The following is an 18387-nucleotide window of genomic DNA, read 5'->3' as shown; positions in this document are numbered from 1 at the left end:
GTTTTCACCAAAGGTCCAGAGGTCCTCAGAGGCTGTCATTTTTGCTTCTATGTCCCATTCAGATTTATCTGGATCTTGAGCAAGCACTTGAACAGTTTATCCAAACTTAATACAAAAATGCTTTGAAGCAGGCAGGTGTGGGTCTGGCCACAGATTCACTGTGGAAAGGGCTTGAGGCAAGGAACTGTGAAGGCTGAGGCAGGAGTCTAAGTTCTCTATCGCCCCACCCCCCAGGAACGTTCCCCACGAACATAGGTCCTTCAATTTCTTTCACTCAGAGGAGAAGCTGAAACGGTCCGAAATATCACCTCATGAACACAGGGAAAACATTCCTTGGTAGAATTAACGTGCCACTCTCCCGAGTGTAAAGTTCTGGGTTACTGAACAATCTGTGCAAGAGAAGCAGCAGTATGTACGCACTTCCCAGGCTCCGTGCAAACTCCTGGTGCTATATGATTTTCATTCTTGGCTTCTGCCCGCAGCCAGCATTGCCAAAACCATCTCCAAGGAAACCAACATCAAATCTGGGAAAATACTGGAAAAGCCACCATGGAGATGTTCATCCAAACTCATTTGTTGTACTTTTCCAAGTATGGGCCCCTATGCACCCAGGCAGGCACAGGCAGACATTCGACTGTAGAAACCACTTCCTTATCAGGCAAAGGCACAAGGGCCTCTGGGGAAACATTCTCTTCTGTCAGCTCTTGGTTGGCCCTCCTTATTTTCTCTCCCTTCTTTTCTCATTTGTCATTCATTCAACGACATAGATGTGCTCCCATTTGTGGCTAAATATGTAACGTGCATATACTTCTATTTCTTCCTGTCTAGCTCTGGCCTGTGATACATAGATTTAAGGGAAGCCAATCACAAAGCTAGCATGTTTGAGTGTTTCTAGGGAAGCTGTTTATTAAACCGATAAGAATGCGAAGGAAAGCTTGCTGTCAACGTCACTAACGTCTAACACCGAATCATGCTGTGTATCTATTTTTAGTGTGACGGTTGAATGGGATGGCAGGGAGAGTGGGGTAGAGCTGCCTTAGGGGTGAGGAGCAGTGGAGAACACAAAGGCTTCTTGGTAGAGCTTGACAGTGGTCTAGCTCTCTGCCCTCTTCAGGTGGACTCAATAAACTATTAAAAAATAAAAACAAAGGATTTTTGATTAACTGAAGACGCCTCCAGCGTCTAATGCATCACGGTAGGGATGGGGATGTGGCCAGATATTTCAAAATTCCATGCCTAAGGTAAAAGCGGGAGACTCAAAGTCACTGTGCTCCCAGCACTCCTGGTAACTGGTGACTATCTCTCTCTATTTAAGACAAGCTTGAATATCTCTCTTCAGATGAAACAAATTTTAGTAAGGGCCGCTTCCAATAACAGATGGATGAATCGATCTATTAGTAAGTAGACAGGAGGCTGTCCTTGGTTCCTGTAACAAGCTGTATATGATCAACCGAGTGATGTATTTAGCCTGGGAATGTACTCTGTTAAACATGATCACCTATGCGAATTTTTAGAGAGGTTGAGTTGGGACTTTAAAAAGGGCAGGGATCTGGAACGGCGTCCTAATGGATCTGCTGAATGACAGAAGACAATCAATTCACATTTTAAAGAGACTTTAGTAAGCTAAACATGAGGCATGGGAGATGGCTCAGAGGTAAAACACTCATCACACACAAACATGACCTGAATTTGGATCCCAGGATGCAGACACAGCTGGACATTGCAATCGCATCCCTAATCCCAGCATTCTTAAATTGAGAAGGGGAGGTGGAGAGAGAAGGTCCCCTTGGATGCTCACTGGCCGGCTGGCCTGGAATACATAGTAGTGTCCACCAAGAGACCCTGTCTCAAACAAGGTGGGAGGTCCTCATATATATGAAATCATTCACACACATTTCTACATCATATACTCCCTCCCCATAATGACACAAACTGATAATCTCGAGAGTGGCAAGCATGAGTGGGTGGACCCTAAAGGTTCTTAACGACATGTTTAATATGTTAGGCACCAAGGTTCTCCTTGTCTCTCTACCTCACCACAGCCAAACGCCCTAACTCTGGGCATCAGATGTTAATAATAAACGAGAAAGGTAATTTGATAATTCACTTCCTAGATACCACTTTTTAAATATGCCATGGTAATTCACACTTCTTATAATAACACAAAAGACAGAGGTCCCAAACTGGGGACCTAGAATGCTCCAGAAAATTGCTTCATTATGAGAAGAAACATAGGTTTCGTCATAATCCAGTGAAAATGTTCATGGGCTGACGTTTTTCTAGAATGGCCTGTCCAGAAGAATTTTGCAAGTTTTCTCATAAAAATATTTCCCTTTCTAGATGTCACCAAACAGGAATTTACAACGTGACTGGTATGAGCCGGGGTTAATCCTGGAACTTTGATATAAAAATAGCAGAGGGTTGATGCCTGAGCAGGATAAGTCTGGAAAGTTGGGCACCACCCCTGTGCTGCCAGGGGAACAATGTTCTGGTTAGAGACAACTGGGTTCACATCACCAACCACTGATATCTCGTGGCAGCGGCCTATAGAATGTTGGGGTTATAAAAAACTTGGAGAAAGTTTGATTTTTTTTTTATACAATACACATTCTCTCATGCTGTGCAGTCCCTGGCCCACTGTGGCCTCTCACTTCTCTTGAAATGCTCTTTAATATGGCCTGTGAGAGGTTTCCCCTCTAAACGGGAGGGTCTCGCGGAGCTGAAAGGAACCAGGAAAATGTGTCTCTGGGAATCCACATTCCAACTAAAGAAATTTAATTGCAATTTGATACGTGACTTTCCTCAGGAGGAGACAATCCCTGAATAAAGGAAAGAAGCATCCAGGGAGTGAACTAGACTTGGCCCGTTGATGCCAGGGCTGTGGGCTGTGGACCGTGCCCTAAGCAGTAGCCAGTTGTTGAGATCCTGCCTAGGCAAATATAGAGGTCTGCCTGCTTGCTTTTTTTTTTTTCTCTTTTCTGCTTCTCCCCTTACCTCTTTGCCCACCTGAAAAATCAACAGCCCTTAGAGGGTACTTTGATTCCGAAGTGGGAAGTCCCACTTTCAAAAGGAATGATTCCCAAATGCTGGCTGAAGAAATTTCAAGATCTCAAACGAAAGCTTAGCAACGAGTCGGGAGCCTAACCTGGCAAAGCTCACGCAGAGTCCTTTCTTACAGCCTCCACTGATTAGCACTGTTAATAACTCTACCAGGCTGATGCTAAGCAGAACAATAAAACAAGCTCTTTCTTGCATAACTATTAGTCTTTATTACTTGAAGTATAGGGAGACAGTCTAAAAATAGCTTTGAAATGGGGCACAAAAATACAATTTCTTTTAAAGGTGTCTCAGTGTCAGATTGAAGAAATTAGTTTTTGGATGGGTGCTTGGTTAGGCATTTTCTATTATCATGTGGATTGGGAGCAAAAGGGAGTACATTTTATTTCTGTTTGTTTTGCTTTCTCTTTCTTGTTCTCTAGAAACTTGTGACCTAGCAGGGAAATAGATTATTATCACATAAATGGAATAGGCGAGGAGATAGATTGTCAAAAGCAGGGCAATACTTAATTTATGGAGAGAAGAGAAATTTGAAGAAGTGTTCTTAGATGTGGTGGATTAAAAATTATCTAAGCAAGGGTAAGGGAGGGCTTGGCAGACAGTCTTTTGCTAGATACTGTGAGAATAAAGGTGACTCATTGTGGCTGGGGAGAGACGAGCGAGCTGGGGTGCCCTAGGAGAAACACCCCTGGCCAGAGTTTATGGAAATTTTCTTGAAAATGTGAACACTTGGTCCCCAGTTGGTAAGCCCAAATGAATACTTTGTTCCTTAAATTGCTTTTGGTTGTTGCCTTAGGAATTGTCAGTGATGTTCAGTTATCAGAGCACTTTGGAGGTATTTTCAGATTCAACTTCCCTATGAGAGTTCCATGAACACAAAGGGAAATACTTGGCTGGTTTTCTTTTTAAATTGAAATTATTAGCGCATATGTAAAGATGTACGGAAGTCCATATTTATGAGGTGCCATGAAATCGGAATGCATGTATACATTTTATGGTTAAGTATGAAAATATAATGAAAGTCTGGCATGAAAATAGTTGTTATAAATTAAAACTAGTTAGCTGTATTATTCTCCTCATCCCTGTGTGTGCATCCTGAGAAAAAGGTTCTCCACCTGCATAAAGGAAGAGGTTTGATCCAGGGACTGAAGGTTTTGGTTTAGGATTCCATGCACGAGTCACAGCTTCTGAGGATAAAGAGCTTGAATAGATGCGACCCAGCCTACCTCTTCATCTATTGCAGAAGTAATAACACAGAGAATGAATGGGTGCTTAGCCTTGAGGGGGCAAATCTTTCTATTTCGATGCATGTCAGAATTACCCTATATGTTGCAGATGCATTTCTGGAATGGGATACTATTTATGGAAAAGGGATTTGAAGGGGTGTACTGGCTTGCCATCATATGACAATGTGCAAACACCATTTTAACCTTCTTATCCCTTGCTTGTCTGGCTCATGACAGTCAGGAAATGAAGGAACGTGTATTTCTTTTCCCACGGCATCAGCAAGGCAATCAAGGATAGAGTTTGCTCATTTTAAGCATTAGGGCGAAGTCACAGTTAGCTCTGGTAATGGAAATTAAATCTGAGAAGGAAACAATAATCGACAGACAATCTCAGGATCATTCTTAATCGAATGCCTCATTCACTGATTGTCGCTTCTGTGCCTCGAGAAGCTCACAAATGGGACACAGGATTGATTTGTAATTATGCTCTGTTTCCTTAGAAGTCGATGGAAGCCTAGGCAAGCAAGAACATGGCCATGCTGGTAGCGATAAATGGAAGAAAACAGGAGGCGTTAGAATTCACCGAGAGCAAAGAAACCCAAATCCTCTGCAAGCAGAGAGTTGAGGCTGCCATTGGTGATATAAGCCCTCAAGGTTGACCCCTGCCTCCAGGAAGTCTTTTTGACTCATCATGGAATTGTGATCTTCCATCTAGACACATTGGAAGTGATGTTTGTGGTGATTACAACTGTATAGAAGTGTGAGATGACCGTCCCGTCCTTTGGGATGTCAGTCTTTGGAAATGTGAGCCACAGCCCCCCAGTTTTGCCACCTCGGTCTCCCTACGATCATGATGAACACCCCGAGCCTTTCTAAAACCAGAAGTGGCTCATACCATACCTGCCACCCCCACAACTTGACTCTGCACTTAGCCCCATAGATACATTTCCTCTGCTTGAATGTCCCGTGTCCTAACTCACTGCTTTTTAGAGCTTCAAATTGTTGTGAAACAGAAAATCAATCGGCCCAGTCTTAGCCGACTTTCTATCTTGATGCTAGTTTAAAAACTGAGGTGCTGAATACTCCTACATGTACTTTTATTTTTCTATAGGAAAAAAATGTCAAATAGGATGGATGTCCACCTTTAATAGCTGTGTTAGCCGTCAGAGAACTAACACCTCACACTGTCACATGGAATAGGTGACCATGGTCACCATAGCACGTGTGAGGGTGGGGGTTGGTGGGGGCATCTTTAGCCACTGAATCTGGCTGACCAGCAAGTGAAAAGCCATGCTACACTGTTGCTTTAAATCATGGCTCTATGACCACCCCCCCCCAAAGCAAAGATTTCATGTGCCTTAGTGTCCGTTTTAAGTTATGTTTCTGAAAATTGCCTATTGATTTGGTTTATATCTTTCCTTGCTGGGTTATTTGTCCTTAAAATTTAAGAGGCAGGTGCATCTGGCCTCTTAAAAAGCCTATTTCTTGGCCTGTTATCCGCATAAGTATTTTTGAGTTCACTCGTGACTATTTTAGCCATACCAAACATTTTCCACGGAATTTGCTAAGTCTGTATTTATCTTTACAGTTCCTATACTCGGTGGCCTGTGTTAAAAGACCTGGCACACCACCAGGTGAGCTAAAAATACTAGAGAAATAACAAGCTATGACCTGGAGATACCAGGTGGCTGAGAGAAATTAAGGCTCTTAGTGACTTTATGTTCACCAGTGGAAAGATTGGAGCAATAATTACGAGGGATGAAATTTTAATTAGGAGAGAAATGAAAAGAAAAAAAATCCTGTTGAAATTTAAGTAAGTGGGAAAAGGTAGAGGAAATGAAGAAAGAAATTGCAGTTCAATGAAAATGGGGACAGCTTAGGAGAGAAGTATGGGAAAAACAAATGGCAGCGATGAAATTAGACAGGTAACAGGACACTAATTGTACCAGCTGTCACAGTGGATGGAGAGGGGATGCAGTTCAGGATTGGTCCTGAGGAAAAATAAAATGCACCTATACATGGCAAAATGCACAGAAGGCGAAGAAAGAAATTGCGTTCAAGTGAAGAGGAGAAAGATACACTGGAGAGGGTCAAACTGGATGAGGCATGGTGGGAGCAATATAGAGTAAAGTAGAATTCATGTGTCTGTGGGTACTGCCGAGGCAGAAGGAGAGGGCAGGATCATCAGGTGATGGGGGCAACCTCATTTCTCAAGCACCCACCGATTTGTCTGAGGGCAAATGAGCTTGCAGCCATATTGTGGGCTGAAAAAAAAAAAGAGCTGAGGTCAGAGCTCCTGTAGTCAAGAATGCACCAAGCTTTTGCCTGCAGCCATAGAGGAATACAGCAGGGATAGAAAGCCACAACTAGAAATCGGTTCTTATGAGGTCACTGCTTAAAAGAAACAGTGTGACGGGGCTAAGGGGTGCCTGCCCCTGAGTGCACATGCACATGTGAACACACATGCAAGATACATTAAAGCTCATGGATTCCCTTCTGGTGAAAGCTATTATCAGCAGACTGCCTACTAGATTTTCAGGGAGAAAATCAGGACAGATCACTGAGATACCCAGAAAACAGTGATTGACCTTTGAGAGATGAATAACAGAGAACTAGTCCAGACAACCGAAATCTGTTAAATACTCAACTGGGAAAACCTAAGAACCTAGGAGCTGAAATACAATCTGTGAGAATATCCTAGATGGGTTTGGCAGTCGATTAGAAGTGGCTGATGGCAGAAGAATTGGCGACATGGTTGGAGGGAGAAGAAAGCAGGAGGAAGGGAGTATAGAAACTGAGCCCTAAGACTTGCAGATCAAAGGTCTATTATGCATGAGTTGGAGCCCCAGAGTGAGGGCGAGGGGGAATGATGCAGGTGCCATAATTGAAAGGATGTTGGCTAAGGAATTTTCCACAGTGACAACAAGGTGACATTGACCATCAAATTGAAGAACCCGTACCAATCAAGTTTAGGATGAAGACAACGCTGACCCATAGCTAGGTAGCACCTAAGAAAATTCGTCATAGAACAGGATACTATCTGAAGTCAGGTGACATGATGGCTTCTGTGGACACTGACAGCTGAGCTCTTACAAACAACAAACTAATCTAGAGACTCAAAAGGCCACGGAGAAAGTTCTGGAAAAGAGACTGCTCAATTTTATTTTTGTAATAGGGATTGATCTGAGAGCCTCACACATGCTGAGAAAATGCTCGTTCATCGGGCTACCCACCAAGCCTCTCTTTACTTTTATTTCATGACAAGGTCTCACTAAGTTGCTCACGTTACCCCTGAATTTGGGGTTTTCTGGGAACAGAGTCTCATGCAGCTGGCATCACGAGTCTGCATCACCAGGTCTGTTTGGGTTCTATGCTATGCAAAAGCGTGCTTTAAAAGAAGGTAAACTCGAGTGGTCCGGAGTCATGAACATGGAGAGGAAACAGCAAACATGGCTTTGCAAGGAGGTTGTTCAGGAGTGGGGACTGCACACCCAGGCAGAACTGTAGAAGTGAAGAAAGCAGAGCACAGCAACCGAGACCTCATATGTAGGAAACATGCCAAGTTCATAGGGCACCTGGCAGGATGCCTTGGATTTTGCTAACCTATGTGTACAAAACAGGAAAGGAAACACAAAGGACCGCAGGACAAATGGGGTTAAAATGTTCTCAAATTGCTGCATTTCCAAGAGGTGTGAAGGAATTTGTTTTAGGTTCTTTATGATTAAAAAAAATATATAAGGCACGTAGATAGTGCTACAAGAATAGATAATTAATAAGCATAAAGAGAAAGATAAATTACAATTTATCTAAATTACAGTTATCAGATCAGTCTATAAGTAAGACAGAAAGAAATGGACTAATACCAACTGTAAAAGAGATAAATAATTCAATTAAAAGACAAAAATGGGGGCTGGCGTGATGGCTCAGCTGGTAAGAGCATTTGCTGCTCTTCCAGAGGACCCGTGCCCCAGCTTCAACATCAGGTCTCTAACAGTCTCTGCCATTCCAGCTCCAGAGGAGTCCACACCTCTGGCCTCCACAGGCACCTGGACGAGTGTACATGGCACATAAATAAAAACATTTTTTTAAAAAAAATTACAAAGATAAATTGGATTAAAAAAAAAACCCAGGTATGCTTCCATTCAGGGGGCACATTTAAAATACAAAGTCACAGCACAATGGTTATAGTGAGAGTAAAATATAGCCCGAAGAATGATAACCAAAAAGTCTGGCATAAATACAGTGTCTATGGAGTTGGGTTTTGAGGAAAGAAGCCTCACAAAAATGAAGAGAGCATTTGATAAATGATTACAAACCAGCATGAAAGATAACATCTATATGTAGCTAATGACCCATGAAGGGGCAGAAAGTATAAATGGAGGTTAAAGATAGATTTTTAAATTTTTTTAATGGGACCAGAGAGTTAGTAATAAGATCTCTATAACTCTTCAAAAATACATACTTCTTCCTTATGTAAAGATGTCAGGAATAAAATAGCAATCTCTGAACTTCATTTAAGGACGCTCGGAAAAGAAACTGCAGGCATCCAAGTTTGGTTCTGTGCTCTTCAGCCTACCAAGAAAGCTGAATATATCAGTAAACTAACGAAAAATTCTACGATACTTGCTGTAAAAGCTTCAACTGTTAAATCAAAGTAGGCCATTCACAAATAGAATTCCATATTATGCAGTCACAGGAAAGCAACCTGCCCGTTTCCAACAGTGTGAATTAGTCTTGAAGGAATAGTGAGGATATATGATCTCACTCCTGTATGGAGTCTAAGGAAGGTTAATGTAGAGAAACAATAGAATGACAGTTACTGCAATGGGGATTTTAGGGTACAATCTGTGCCTCAGCAGCTCCCGACAAGAGATACGACAGTTAAAGGGAACGACTCCGAGATGTAGAGGAAGGGAATTTAATCAGTCTAGATGCTTCGTGAGGGACAAAGTCGTCCAGTGACCCGCAAGCCCATCTTTGGGTCCTGACATGAGGTTTATGTTTCAATAGAAGGTGAACTGTATAAACAGTTCCAGGCAAGACATGGGGTGCTCAGCACCGAGCATCAGTGTCTAGCTGTGGTCTGTCCCGAGAGATTGTCCGATAAGATACCAGATTCGTGTGAGCTCTCTTCCCGACAGGCAAGTTCTTTCTCTGCCTGGCACCAAGACTTTGGTCTTTTCTTTCCCTCAGCATGGGACTTTGGGAAATTTTTATTAGTTGGGGTTCATTGTTTGGATAATCTGTTAACTGGAAGTGATGGCACAACCGTTTGTTTTAGACAATTTCTCTCTGACGAGAGTGGTTCTATTGACAGACAGATGAGAGAGGGGGAGACGGGTTAGTTCAGGGGATCTAGTGTATGGCACGGTGTCTGCATTTACTAACTCCGAGTTTTATTCCTGTCGTTTTCTCCATATTCTGACTGCAACAGTAAAAGGCATTTTGGTAAAAGGAAGCAGGAATTAAGTAATTTATGGTGTTTCTTTTACAAAATATTTGTACATTCAATCACCACAGTGTGCATCTTAAAATCAGTTTCATTGGTTTAGACATGATTAAAAAAAACAAGAAGAAAAAAATTCCAGCTAGAATAAGGATCCAAGCATGTAGTCACACACAGAGCAAACTAAAACCTCAAGTCCAAACCAAACAACAGAAACAGAAACACGAGGAGACAAGTCAGGAAGAAGCTGGCGCTGGGTCTTTTCAGGACCCCGGGTAGAACCGACTTCTTCATTTTAGTATTTCTTACCTGACTGCTCCTCAGAACTCCACCTCACAGGTGGTTACAAGGTGTGTAACCTTGATTTCTCTATATTGACCTGTCTTCTACCACACTGGGAGAGCCATTCGAACACACACTATTCTTCTGGTTTACTTTAGAAAATCTGCAGGACAGATAGACGATAACTTCTGGATGACTGTCAGCATCCCCACAACCCATCTCACCTGCCTTCATCTTGGGATGACCGCCAGAAAGAGCTAGGAAAGACAGCCTTAATAGGTGGTAGGTGAAGTACAGACGGGGACTGGGTTGCCCTGGGTTGACTCTTGCGCCTAAGTGCTGCCACCTGGTGTGACGGACTGATCTACAAGGTGACATGGATATGACTCGGTCTGTGGCAATGCTCAGAATCTCTTAGCTTTTGCTAATGGTGTCATCATGAAGCTTGTCAGAGACAGGACATTGTTTTGGCTAAGGGCAAAAGAGAATGGACTCTGGGACTGGAGGGATGGCTCAGTGGGTACAAGTCCTTTCTGTCATGCGAGGACCAGAGCTAGATTCTTGGAACTCATGTAAATGGCCGGTGGGCGACCTGCAACCCTCGCCCTCAGGAGGCAGAGGAAGAATCCCTGGAACAAACTAGCTGGCGTGACCAGTCAAATTGGCAAGCTCTGGACTCCAGCAGGAGTCCCTGTATCATAAAGTAGAAATAAACCGAGACAGATACTCGACATCTCAACCTTTGACCACTACATTGAATGTGCATACATGCAAACACCCACGCATGCAAACACACAGACATACCAGATACATGCAAAGAAAAAGGTGCTGAGTCATTCCAGTTTCTGCTTAGCCACTGGGACAGTCTGCGAAGGTGAAGGCAGAGGACTTGGCTCCATGAATTATTTTTACACATGACCCTTTATTCGTCAGGCTGCCTTCTCTGATAGCCTGGCTCCTGGTTCTCAGTCATGGGTCACTCTCAGCCAGCTGAAGCTAAGGGCTCTCTAGAGTGGTTATGAGCAGCTTGGATGGTTACCTGCAGGCTCCTTCACCCTCCTAGGTGGAACAAGTCCTAGGTGGCACAGCTTAATCCCATGAACATTTTCTTGGAGCAGAAGCTGCTGGCTACGGAAGGTGGGGTACACACTCAGCAGAAAGAGAAAGGGCTTGCTGCCAGAAGCCTAGAGTGCTAGTGAGTCAGACCTGTGTCCCAAGGTTCCCCACCTTATCAAACAAACACAATGCGATTGTCCGGGCTGCTGACCTCAAGTGATAATGGAAGATTCAAATGGAAAACAGGTTTTTCTCCGAAAAGCATGAAGGTGCTGTCTAACGTGTAACTCCTCATTGCTAACCTCAGAAGAAGAGGATGCTCAGTGTACCCATGCCCGCTGCATGCCCATGCCCGCTGCATGCCCGCTGCATGCCCATGCCCGCTGCATGTGTACGCCTTGTTTTCCAACTTGAATACTAGTTTTCTCATCTACAAAATGGAGACGGCATCACATTCATTCCTGTTATCAGCAGAAAGGAAGCAATGAACACAAACTGTGCTTGCTATTTCTGATAGCTCCTTTAAAAATTCCTTTTATATGTATGGGTGTTTTGTCCGCCTGTGTGTCTGCAACACAGGCGTGTTCCCGCTGCCCTTAGAGGCCGGAAGAGGGTGTTAGATCTCTCGGAACTGGGTTGTGTGCCACCATGTAGGTGCTGGAAAGCCAAGTGGGTCCTCCCCAAGAGTAGCAGATGCTCTTAATGCTAAGCTATCTCTACGGCCCAATTGATAGGCTTATTGTTATTACAGAGTTGTCAGTAGTATCAAAGGAGTTCTGGAACTTTAACCTACCATCAAACTCCACAGTCTCTCCTAGAAGCAGCTACCACACTCACGGGTCTTAACACATACAGTAGTTCCGCCTAAAGCTTTGAGACTTTAGACAGGTCTCAGGGAGTCTTTGATTACAAACCACGTCTCCTGAGGTGGCAGGAACAATTGACTTTGCCGCCCGAGAGCTGCCACTTCAGATCCTATTATGGTGGCAGAAGATCAATACCAGCAAGAGGTGAGTGTGCATAGTCGGCCTAACTGGAGTCGGTTGGAATCCTTTGGTATAGATGTCACAGGAGGAAGAAGAAAAGAGAAAAAACAAAGAAAGGCCACAGCGGCACCAGGCATCTGAAATGCCCAGCCCTTAAGCAATTGTTGCCACTTCCCTCTGTCCTCGCTTCTGCCACTTTCTAGATCCCCCCATTCGCGGCCTGCATTATCTACGACAAATGTCTGTATCCTTCAGCAACTGCAAGTCCAGTCACGACAAAACTCAGATTTCTGGGAGACCCAAGACTTGGAGTACTGAGCTTTGATGGGAGAAAGAACACAGTGGTTCCTGACTTGCGCTCAGCTAGCGTGCCTATTCTTATGCGCGTGAAGCAATACACACAGTTGCCGTCAGCCCCTGACTTCCACAGATTTCCCTTTGCTAAAATGACTCCAATAATCATGAGGTTTGGGACATCCCTTGCAACAACACAAAACGACAGACCCAGTGTGCCACGTCTCGGTGCAACACAACAGAACATATCTCCAGGGAAGAGGATGAACTCCAATTTCAAATGTGACCCCGATAAATGTCCTGGCTTACCTACGGATATGGTCCACACAGCAATGATCTTCAGGAAGGCCTTGGTTCTGGAGTTGAAGCGGCTGTGGTGGATGGGGTTCTGGATGGCGACGTAGCGGTCCAGTGAGATGGCGCAGAGGTGCATAATGGAGGCCGTAGAGAAGAGAACGTCCAGGTAGATCCAGACTGCACAGAGCTTGCTAGGCAGAGGCCACCGGTACCCTGTGGCACACAAGTTTAGCATCAGCAAGGAGCTTCATGCTTCCTTCGGCATGGGCATGTGATCTATACCCTGGGACAATGGTTCACAACTTGGGGACAGGCATTGGTGACAGCAAGGGGGGGATTACAGGACTTTCAACATCTGAATAAGCAGTAGGTGTGTTTTATTACACTATTAAGGCACTAATAGAGTGGGTGTGAATGGTTCTGGCTTATGGAATTGTGCTAGCATAACAAAGAACCTGCTTGCTCCTCTTGAACCAATCCCTTTCCCCTCTCCACCCAGCTGTAAGCCCCTTGAGCCATACAGTGGCCAGACCCCTCCCCTGAGGACCTTTAACCGCCAGGCTATACCTACAGCTGGGAAGGGAAAGTTAGAGGTCCTTGGGGGGGGGCTGGCCACCTGTGGCTCAGGGGACTTACACTGGCAAAGCTGTTCTTATTTAGCCACTTCCCCGAAGTTATGTTCTGAGCCCCTTACTTGAAGAACCACTCACATCCATCCATCATTTATCCACACGGTTTTCTCTAGCGTCAAGGTCTTTGTGATTAATCTAATCTTAGTCACTATTCGATGAGTCCAGCCTCACACAGGCAGGTAGTTAGAGACGGTGTGAAGAAATGACTTCAAATGCATCCCTCGAATGTCTTTAGTTATGATACACAGTCCCCTGATGTTTCAAATACACCCCTTGAATGTCTTTACTTATGATACACAGTCCCCTGATGTTTCAAATACACCCCTTGAATGTCTTTACTTATGATACATGGTCCCTTAATGTTTCAAATACACCCCTTGAAGGTCTTTACTTATGATACACAGTCCCCTAATGTTTCAAATACACCCCTTGAATGTCTTTACTTATGATACACAGTCCCCTAATGTTTCAAATACACCCCTTGAATGTCTTTACTTATGATACACGGTCCCTTAATGTTTCAGATACACCCCTTGAATGTCTTTACTTATGATACATGGTCCCCTAATGTTTCAAATACACCCCTTGAATGTCTTATGATACATGGTCCCCTAATGTTTCAAATACACCCCTTGAACATCTTTACTTATGATACATGGTCCCCTAATGTTTCATTAAACTCACATTTGGGGCACGTGAGAACCAATGAGGATGGCGAAGACAATCAAGAGTGCCTAGCCTTGGAGTGTTGTCCCAGGGCTGTGCTCACGCTGTAGGTGACAGCTGGCGTTCTCAGTTAGCTCCTTACAATGGGCACCCACCCCTGGCCATTCTGATCCAGTAAAACTGGAAAATGTGAATTAAAAAAAACCCTCAGAACTCACACTGCTGATGCTGACATGGGAGCCTCTCCTGGCAGCAGCTGCTTGGGAGCCCAGCAGGTTACCCCCGCCTTCCTCCCCTCAGCATCACCATCAGCCAGTGGAACTTTGGGTCCAGTTAATCATTCTCTCTAGAGAGTGGTTAGAGGTGGGCCCTCAATATCCAAGGGTTTTTAAAACTTCCCAGAGTCCAGTGCAGGAACCCCTGCAGATTCTCTGCCGTCTGAGAAAGACAACAGATGCCATAAAGGAAGTTCATCCTGTTCCTCTGGCGTGTTTTGGAGAGCATCAAGCACTTGAGTAAAGCGTTATTTAGTTTTGCTAACTGAATGAGCAATGATGCGTCTGCCTGTGAATGGGAAGCAAAATTAGGGAGATCAGTACTCTCTTTGGACCAGTAGAGCTCCAAGGGAACAAGCCCTCGTTTATGCACACGTCTTATCCCTATCATGCTACCCCCAGGGGTATTCACAAAAGGAAAGGATGCGGGACCTAAACCTAATCCCAAGCCTTCTTCTAGTTCAGTCTCAGCAAATAGGATCTTACACTCTTGGTAGCCCTGAACTCGGAAACCAGCTCTGCTGTTGGGAACTGATGTTGGCTTTTGCTTGGTGGGGGAGGGACCTTCCCTGAAAGAGAGCAGGCCCTTTTTCCCTCAAGGTCTCCTCCAAGGTGTAAGAAGAGAATACTTGTGCAAGACAGATTTGTGACTTGCCTACTGGGGAAGACGCAGGACTAACCCAGTAGTGTCTAGTAGACTCTGCGTGGGTGCAGGCTGTACACCCAGAAGCTGTCACTAGGGGGCAGCTTTGAGCCGAGACCAAAGGACCTGCCGCACTTCTTACGTGGTCAGGGCTGCCCCTGCTGCCCAGCAGCTCCCCCCCCCCCCCATGCTGTGGTTTGGGTTCTTGCACAGTCACCCCTCCTACCCGCAGTAGAGTTTGCCCCCGAGGGCTGGGCAGTTTTAGGAAGTGAGCGCCCCTCCCCAGTGGCTGAGAAATGATAAGCAAAAAAAAGTAAGGGAATTATTCGGATGTGTCATTTGAACAGTCAAGCCAGGACTGGCTTTTACAAAGGGATGCTGCCTATTCCTGGCTTGTCTCCTTCCTTTTTGAAGCTTTTCAGGACTAGGTGGACATGTTCACATTGTAGCCTCTAGGACTTCGCCAGAAAACCCTGTAAAGGGACCTCTAAAACTGCCTGTATATCTGTGACTCTTGAGCAAATGTGCCAACAGTCTGAATATTATTTCCTTTCCTCTCTGTTAGGACGACTCTGGCTGTATTAACTACTAATTTGAAAGACTATCACGTTCTGCTCCCCCATGGAAGCCTTCCTAGTGTTTGCCGACTTCCAGAGAAGTTTGACACTGTCAAACCGGCTTGAGAAGAAAGCAGGATTAATAGCTCTCCGCTTGTTTTCCATCCTCCACCACAACCAGACAGGAGGAGTTTATGCGTATACATTTTTAAAGAGTTGAGGGTATAACTCAAAGGCTTTCTTCCTTAGTGGCTTCTCTGGGCAAAGGGGACAATTAAAACCAGAGTCATTTATTTATTCTAATGGAGATTCTGAATATTTTTAACATTAACCCCACTCCAGCGCTAATGCTCTCTCTGCAAATGTTCCAAGGTACTTGGGAAGGTTTTCCCATTGCATTAGAAATGCTGAGAACTCTGTGATGAAGCTAAAACCATTCTGTCCTGCGGCTGGCAAAGAAAGCAAAAATCACATGGACACAGAATGCCAGTGAAATTACGTTCATGGGGTTTTGGAATACAGATGATAATTTATCTACAAAATTTATTTTAAAGCTTAAAACTCACCAAGGATCAGGGATTAGGTTGTCCAATTTTTTTTTTTCTCTCTCTCTCTCTCAAGCAAAACAGAATTTTAAGGCTAAAGCAAAGCTTCTCCTCTATTCTCTCCTGAGCCCCCATCTCTCTGCAGACAGCATGCACATGCTCCCTGGGACTACTCTGGGGGCCGCTGGCATGCTAACACCACTCACCATACAAGATGGTTAACATGGACACAGGCATGACAAGGAAGCCCAGCAGCATATCAGCTATGGCAAGTGACATCAGGAAATAGTTGGTGGCATTCTGTAGCTTTTTCTCTAGGGACACTGCCATGATGACCAGTATGTTTCCAGCAATGGTCAGAATAATCACTACAGTTGTCAATAGAGCAGACCAGTTTTTCCCCTGGAGATGAAGGATGGAGAGGCATGTCGGTGGGAGGTACCCTTCGCAGGACAGGTTGGTTCGGTTTTCAGCATCAATTGTCCAGTTCAATGCATCAGAACCGTTAGCGTCTCTGAAGTCGTTATGGTAGAGCCTGGAGTCACCGTCTAATTGCATTAAGGAGTTTGGAATCGAGCTCAGGGAAGTATTGTCTTCACAGAGAATTTCCATGTCTGAGCCGGAAGTTGTAGCAGATGAAGTATGGAGAGACTCGCAAGTCACAGGCTTGGCTCACCATTCATCTTCGTGTCCTGGCTCTAGGACGCGTTGAAGTGGATGGAGCCCATGTGTGGCTCCTCCGGCTGCCTTTTCCTCTCCCATCGTAAGAGTTAAGTGTGACGGCTCTTGATAGTGCCTCCTCCCTTCACAGCGCTAGGAGGAGTCCACGGGAGAGCCGTAAGTTATCAATGAAGCAAAGGCAAAAAAGCAGTTTTGAACATCTGGGGACACAAACGTGTTCCTGGTTAAGGAAGAAAAGTTTTCTAACCGGTGGGAATCCGCTTCAGCTGATTCTTGGGTTAAATGTGCCGATTTCACGAGTTCAGCCATCACAAAGTTAAAACAGCATGCAATCCGAAATCGGTAGGGAGGGCTGTGTGCCCTCTGTATTAAGGAAGTCCGTTAAAAACCCATGCCGTGTTAATCCCATAGTAACTGGAAATACTTGGGTTACCCTTCTCTGGCTCAGGCAGAATTGCCGCAGCTGCATCAGGAATTTCAGCTCGTGTCTGTGGCTTGGTTAATGAAAGGAAAACGCGTCTCGTAGAGCGGCAGAGAACTTTCCACTTCAGAAATTCTCATGGCAATGACGGCATCGTGGCCAAGTGTGACTTCAACCAGAAAGCAAACCCCACAGCAATAAAAGACAGCAGCCAGAGAACTTACATTCGTTGTCGCCAGGGTCCACCGTCCTGTGACTCGCCTGTCGCATGGTGGTGACTGAGCTGGTGCGGAATCCCCTCTTCTTGAGCTTCCAGTAGCATAAAATGATAGTAATTTAATTTCTGATTCTGCTGACTTCAAAAACTGCAAGCCAGATCCAGCAGTTGAGGTCTGCGCTGGCTGCCTCTGGCTACCGCTCCACTCCGCTAGGGTCCCTCCCTCCCAGAGCTGGCTGCTCGGCTCAGCAGGCGCCCAGTGAGGAATCAGTCACCGGGGAGCCCCTCTCAAAGTCACACAAAAGAGCCGCAGGGAAAGTGGGAAGGGCTGTCTGCACCAAGTGGCTCCCGGGTTTCCAGAAGAATAAGCAGCCCCCGCCTATCTCCTTCCTCAGACCTCCTTCTGTCGCTGTCAGAACCTGGAAGGTGGCGACAGCTAGGAAGGGCGGACCAAATAAGCCCCCTCCCCCTTGTCTTTCTGCTACAGGTTAACGTTGAGAACTTTTGCTTTAAAGAGAGAATGGAGACACGGGCTAGTGGATACGTTCTGAATAAGGCGGGCTACGTGGCACTAATATTTTAGAACTGAGGGGTGGAGAGTGAGGAGAGACGATAAATATGGTTAGAAAACGGCGTGTCCTGGAATCTGGGAGCACCCAGCACTTCTATCCAAGCCAGTGGTGCTGCGTCCAGGCGGGATGGCTGACATTGGCAACATAAGTTCCCAGGAGCCCGGAAGTCTGTGACGATAAGTGATAAACTATTAGTACAATGGTTAGTCAGTCAAATGTATTTAAGTACACATTATTTCTTGTTATGTGTGTGCACCTTCTACCTAGCTCATTTTTCTTCATCTGACAAATGTCACTAGGAGGTAATGAAAACTTCGTTAGAAAATGAAAGGTTTTATTTTATTTTAATTTTTTTTCCAGAAGTGACAGTAATGGCAAGGTGCCTCATCTGCAAAGAAGACTCTCTCAAGTGGTTGTAAGGGAAGGCAGATGTAGATCATTAAGTCTACAGATAAGACAGTGACTTATTTCCCCAACATGAGGGCCTTTCTGGGGGTCCTGGCCACCACAGTCTTCCCTTGTCCTTTATATTCT

General features: G+C 45.0%; 1 protein-coding gene across 1 annotated transcript in view; it reads right to left on the bottom strand.

Moving 5' to 3' along the window:
• Htr2a (5-hydroxytryptamine receptor 2A) overlaps window positions 1-17709 on the bottom strand; it is a 62129-nt gene extending 44420 nt beyond the window's left edge. Inside the window, exons 1-2 of the mRNA XM_075949584.1 lie at window positions 16169-17709; window positions 12657-12857 (exon numbers count right to left, since the gene is read on the bottom strand). Of these exons, the coding sequence (XP_075805699.1) occupies window positions 12657-12857; window positions 16169-16574 (607 nt within the window). The 5' untranslated portion in view covers window positions 16575-17709. The remainder of the gene's footprint in view (window positions 1-12656; window positions 12858-16168) is intronic.
• Between the last annotated feature and the right edge of the window lie 678 nt (window positions 17710-18387).

Source organism: Microtus pennsylvanicus, chromosome 15, assembly GCF_037038515.1.
Source record: "Microtus pennsylvanicus isolate mMicPen1 chromosome 15, mMicPen1.hap1, whole genome shotgun sequence".
Taxonomy (NCBI): Eukaryota; Metazoa; Chordata; class Mammalia; order Rodentia; family Cricetidae; genus Microtus; species Microtus pennsylvanicus.
The sequence above is the reverse complement of the archived record's forward strand: the minus strand, read 5'-3'. Positions and strand labels throughout refer to the sequence as shown.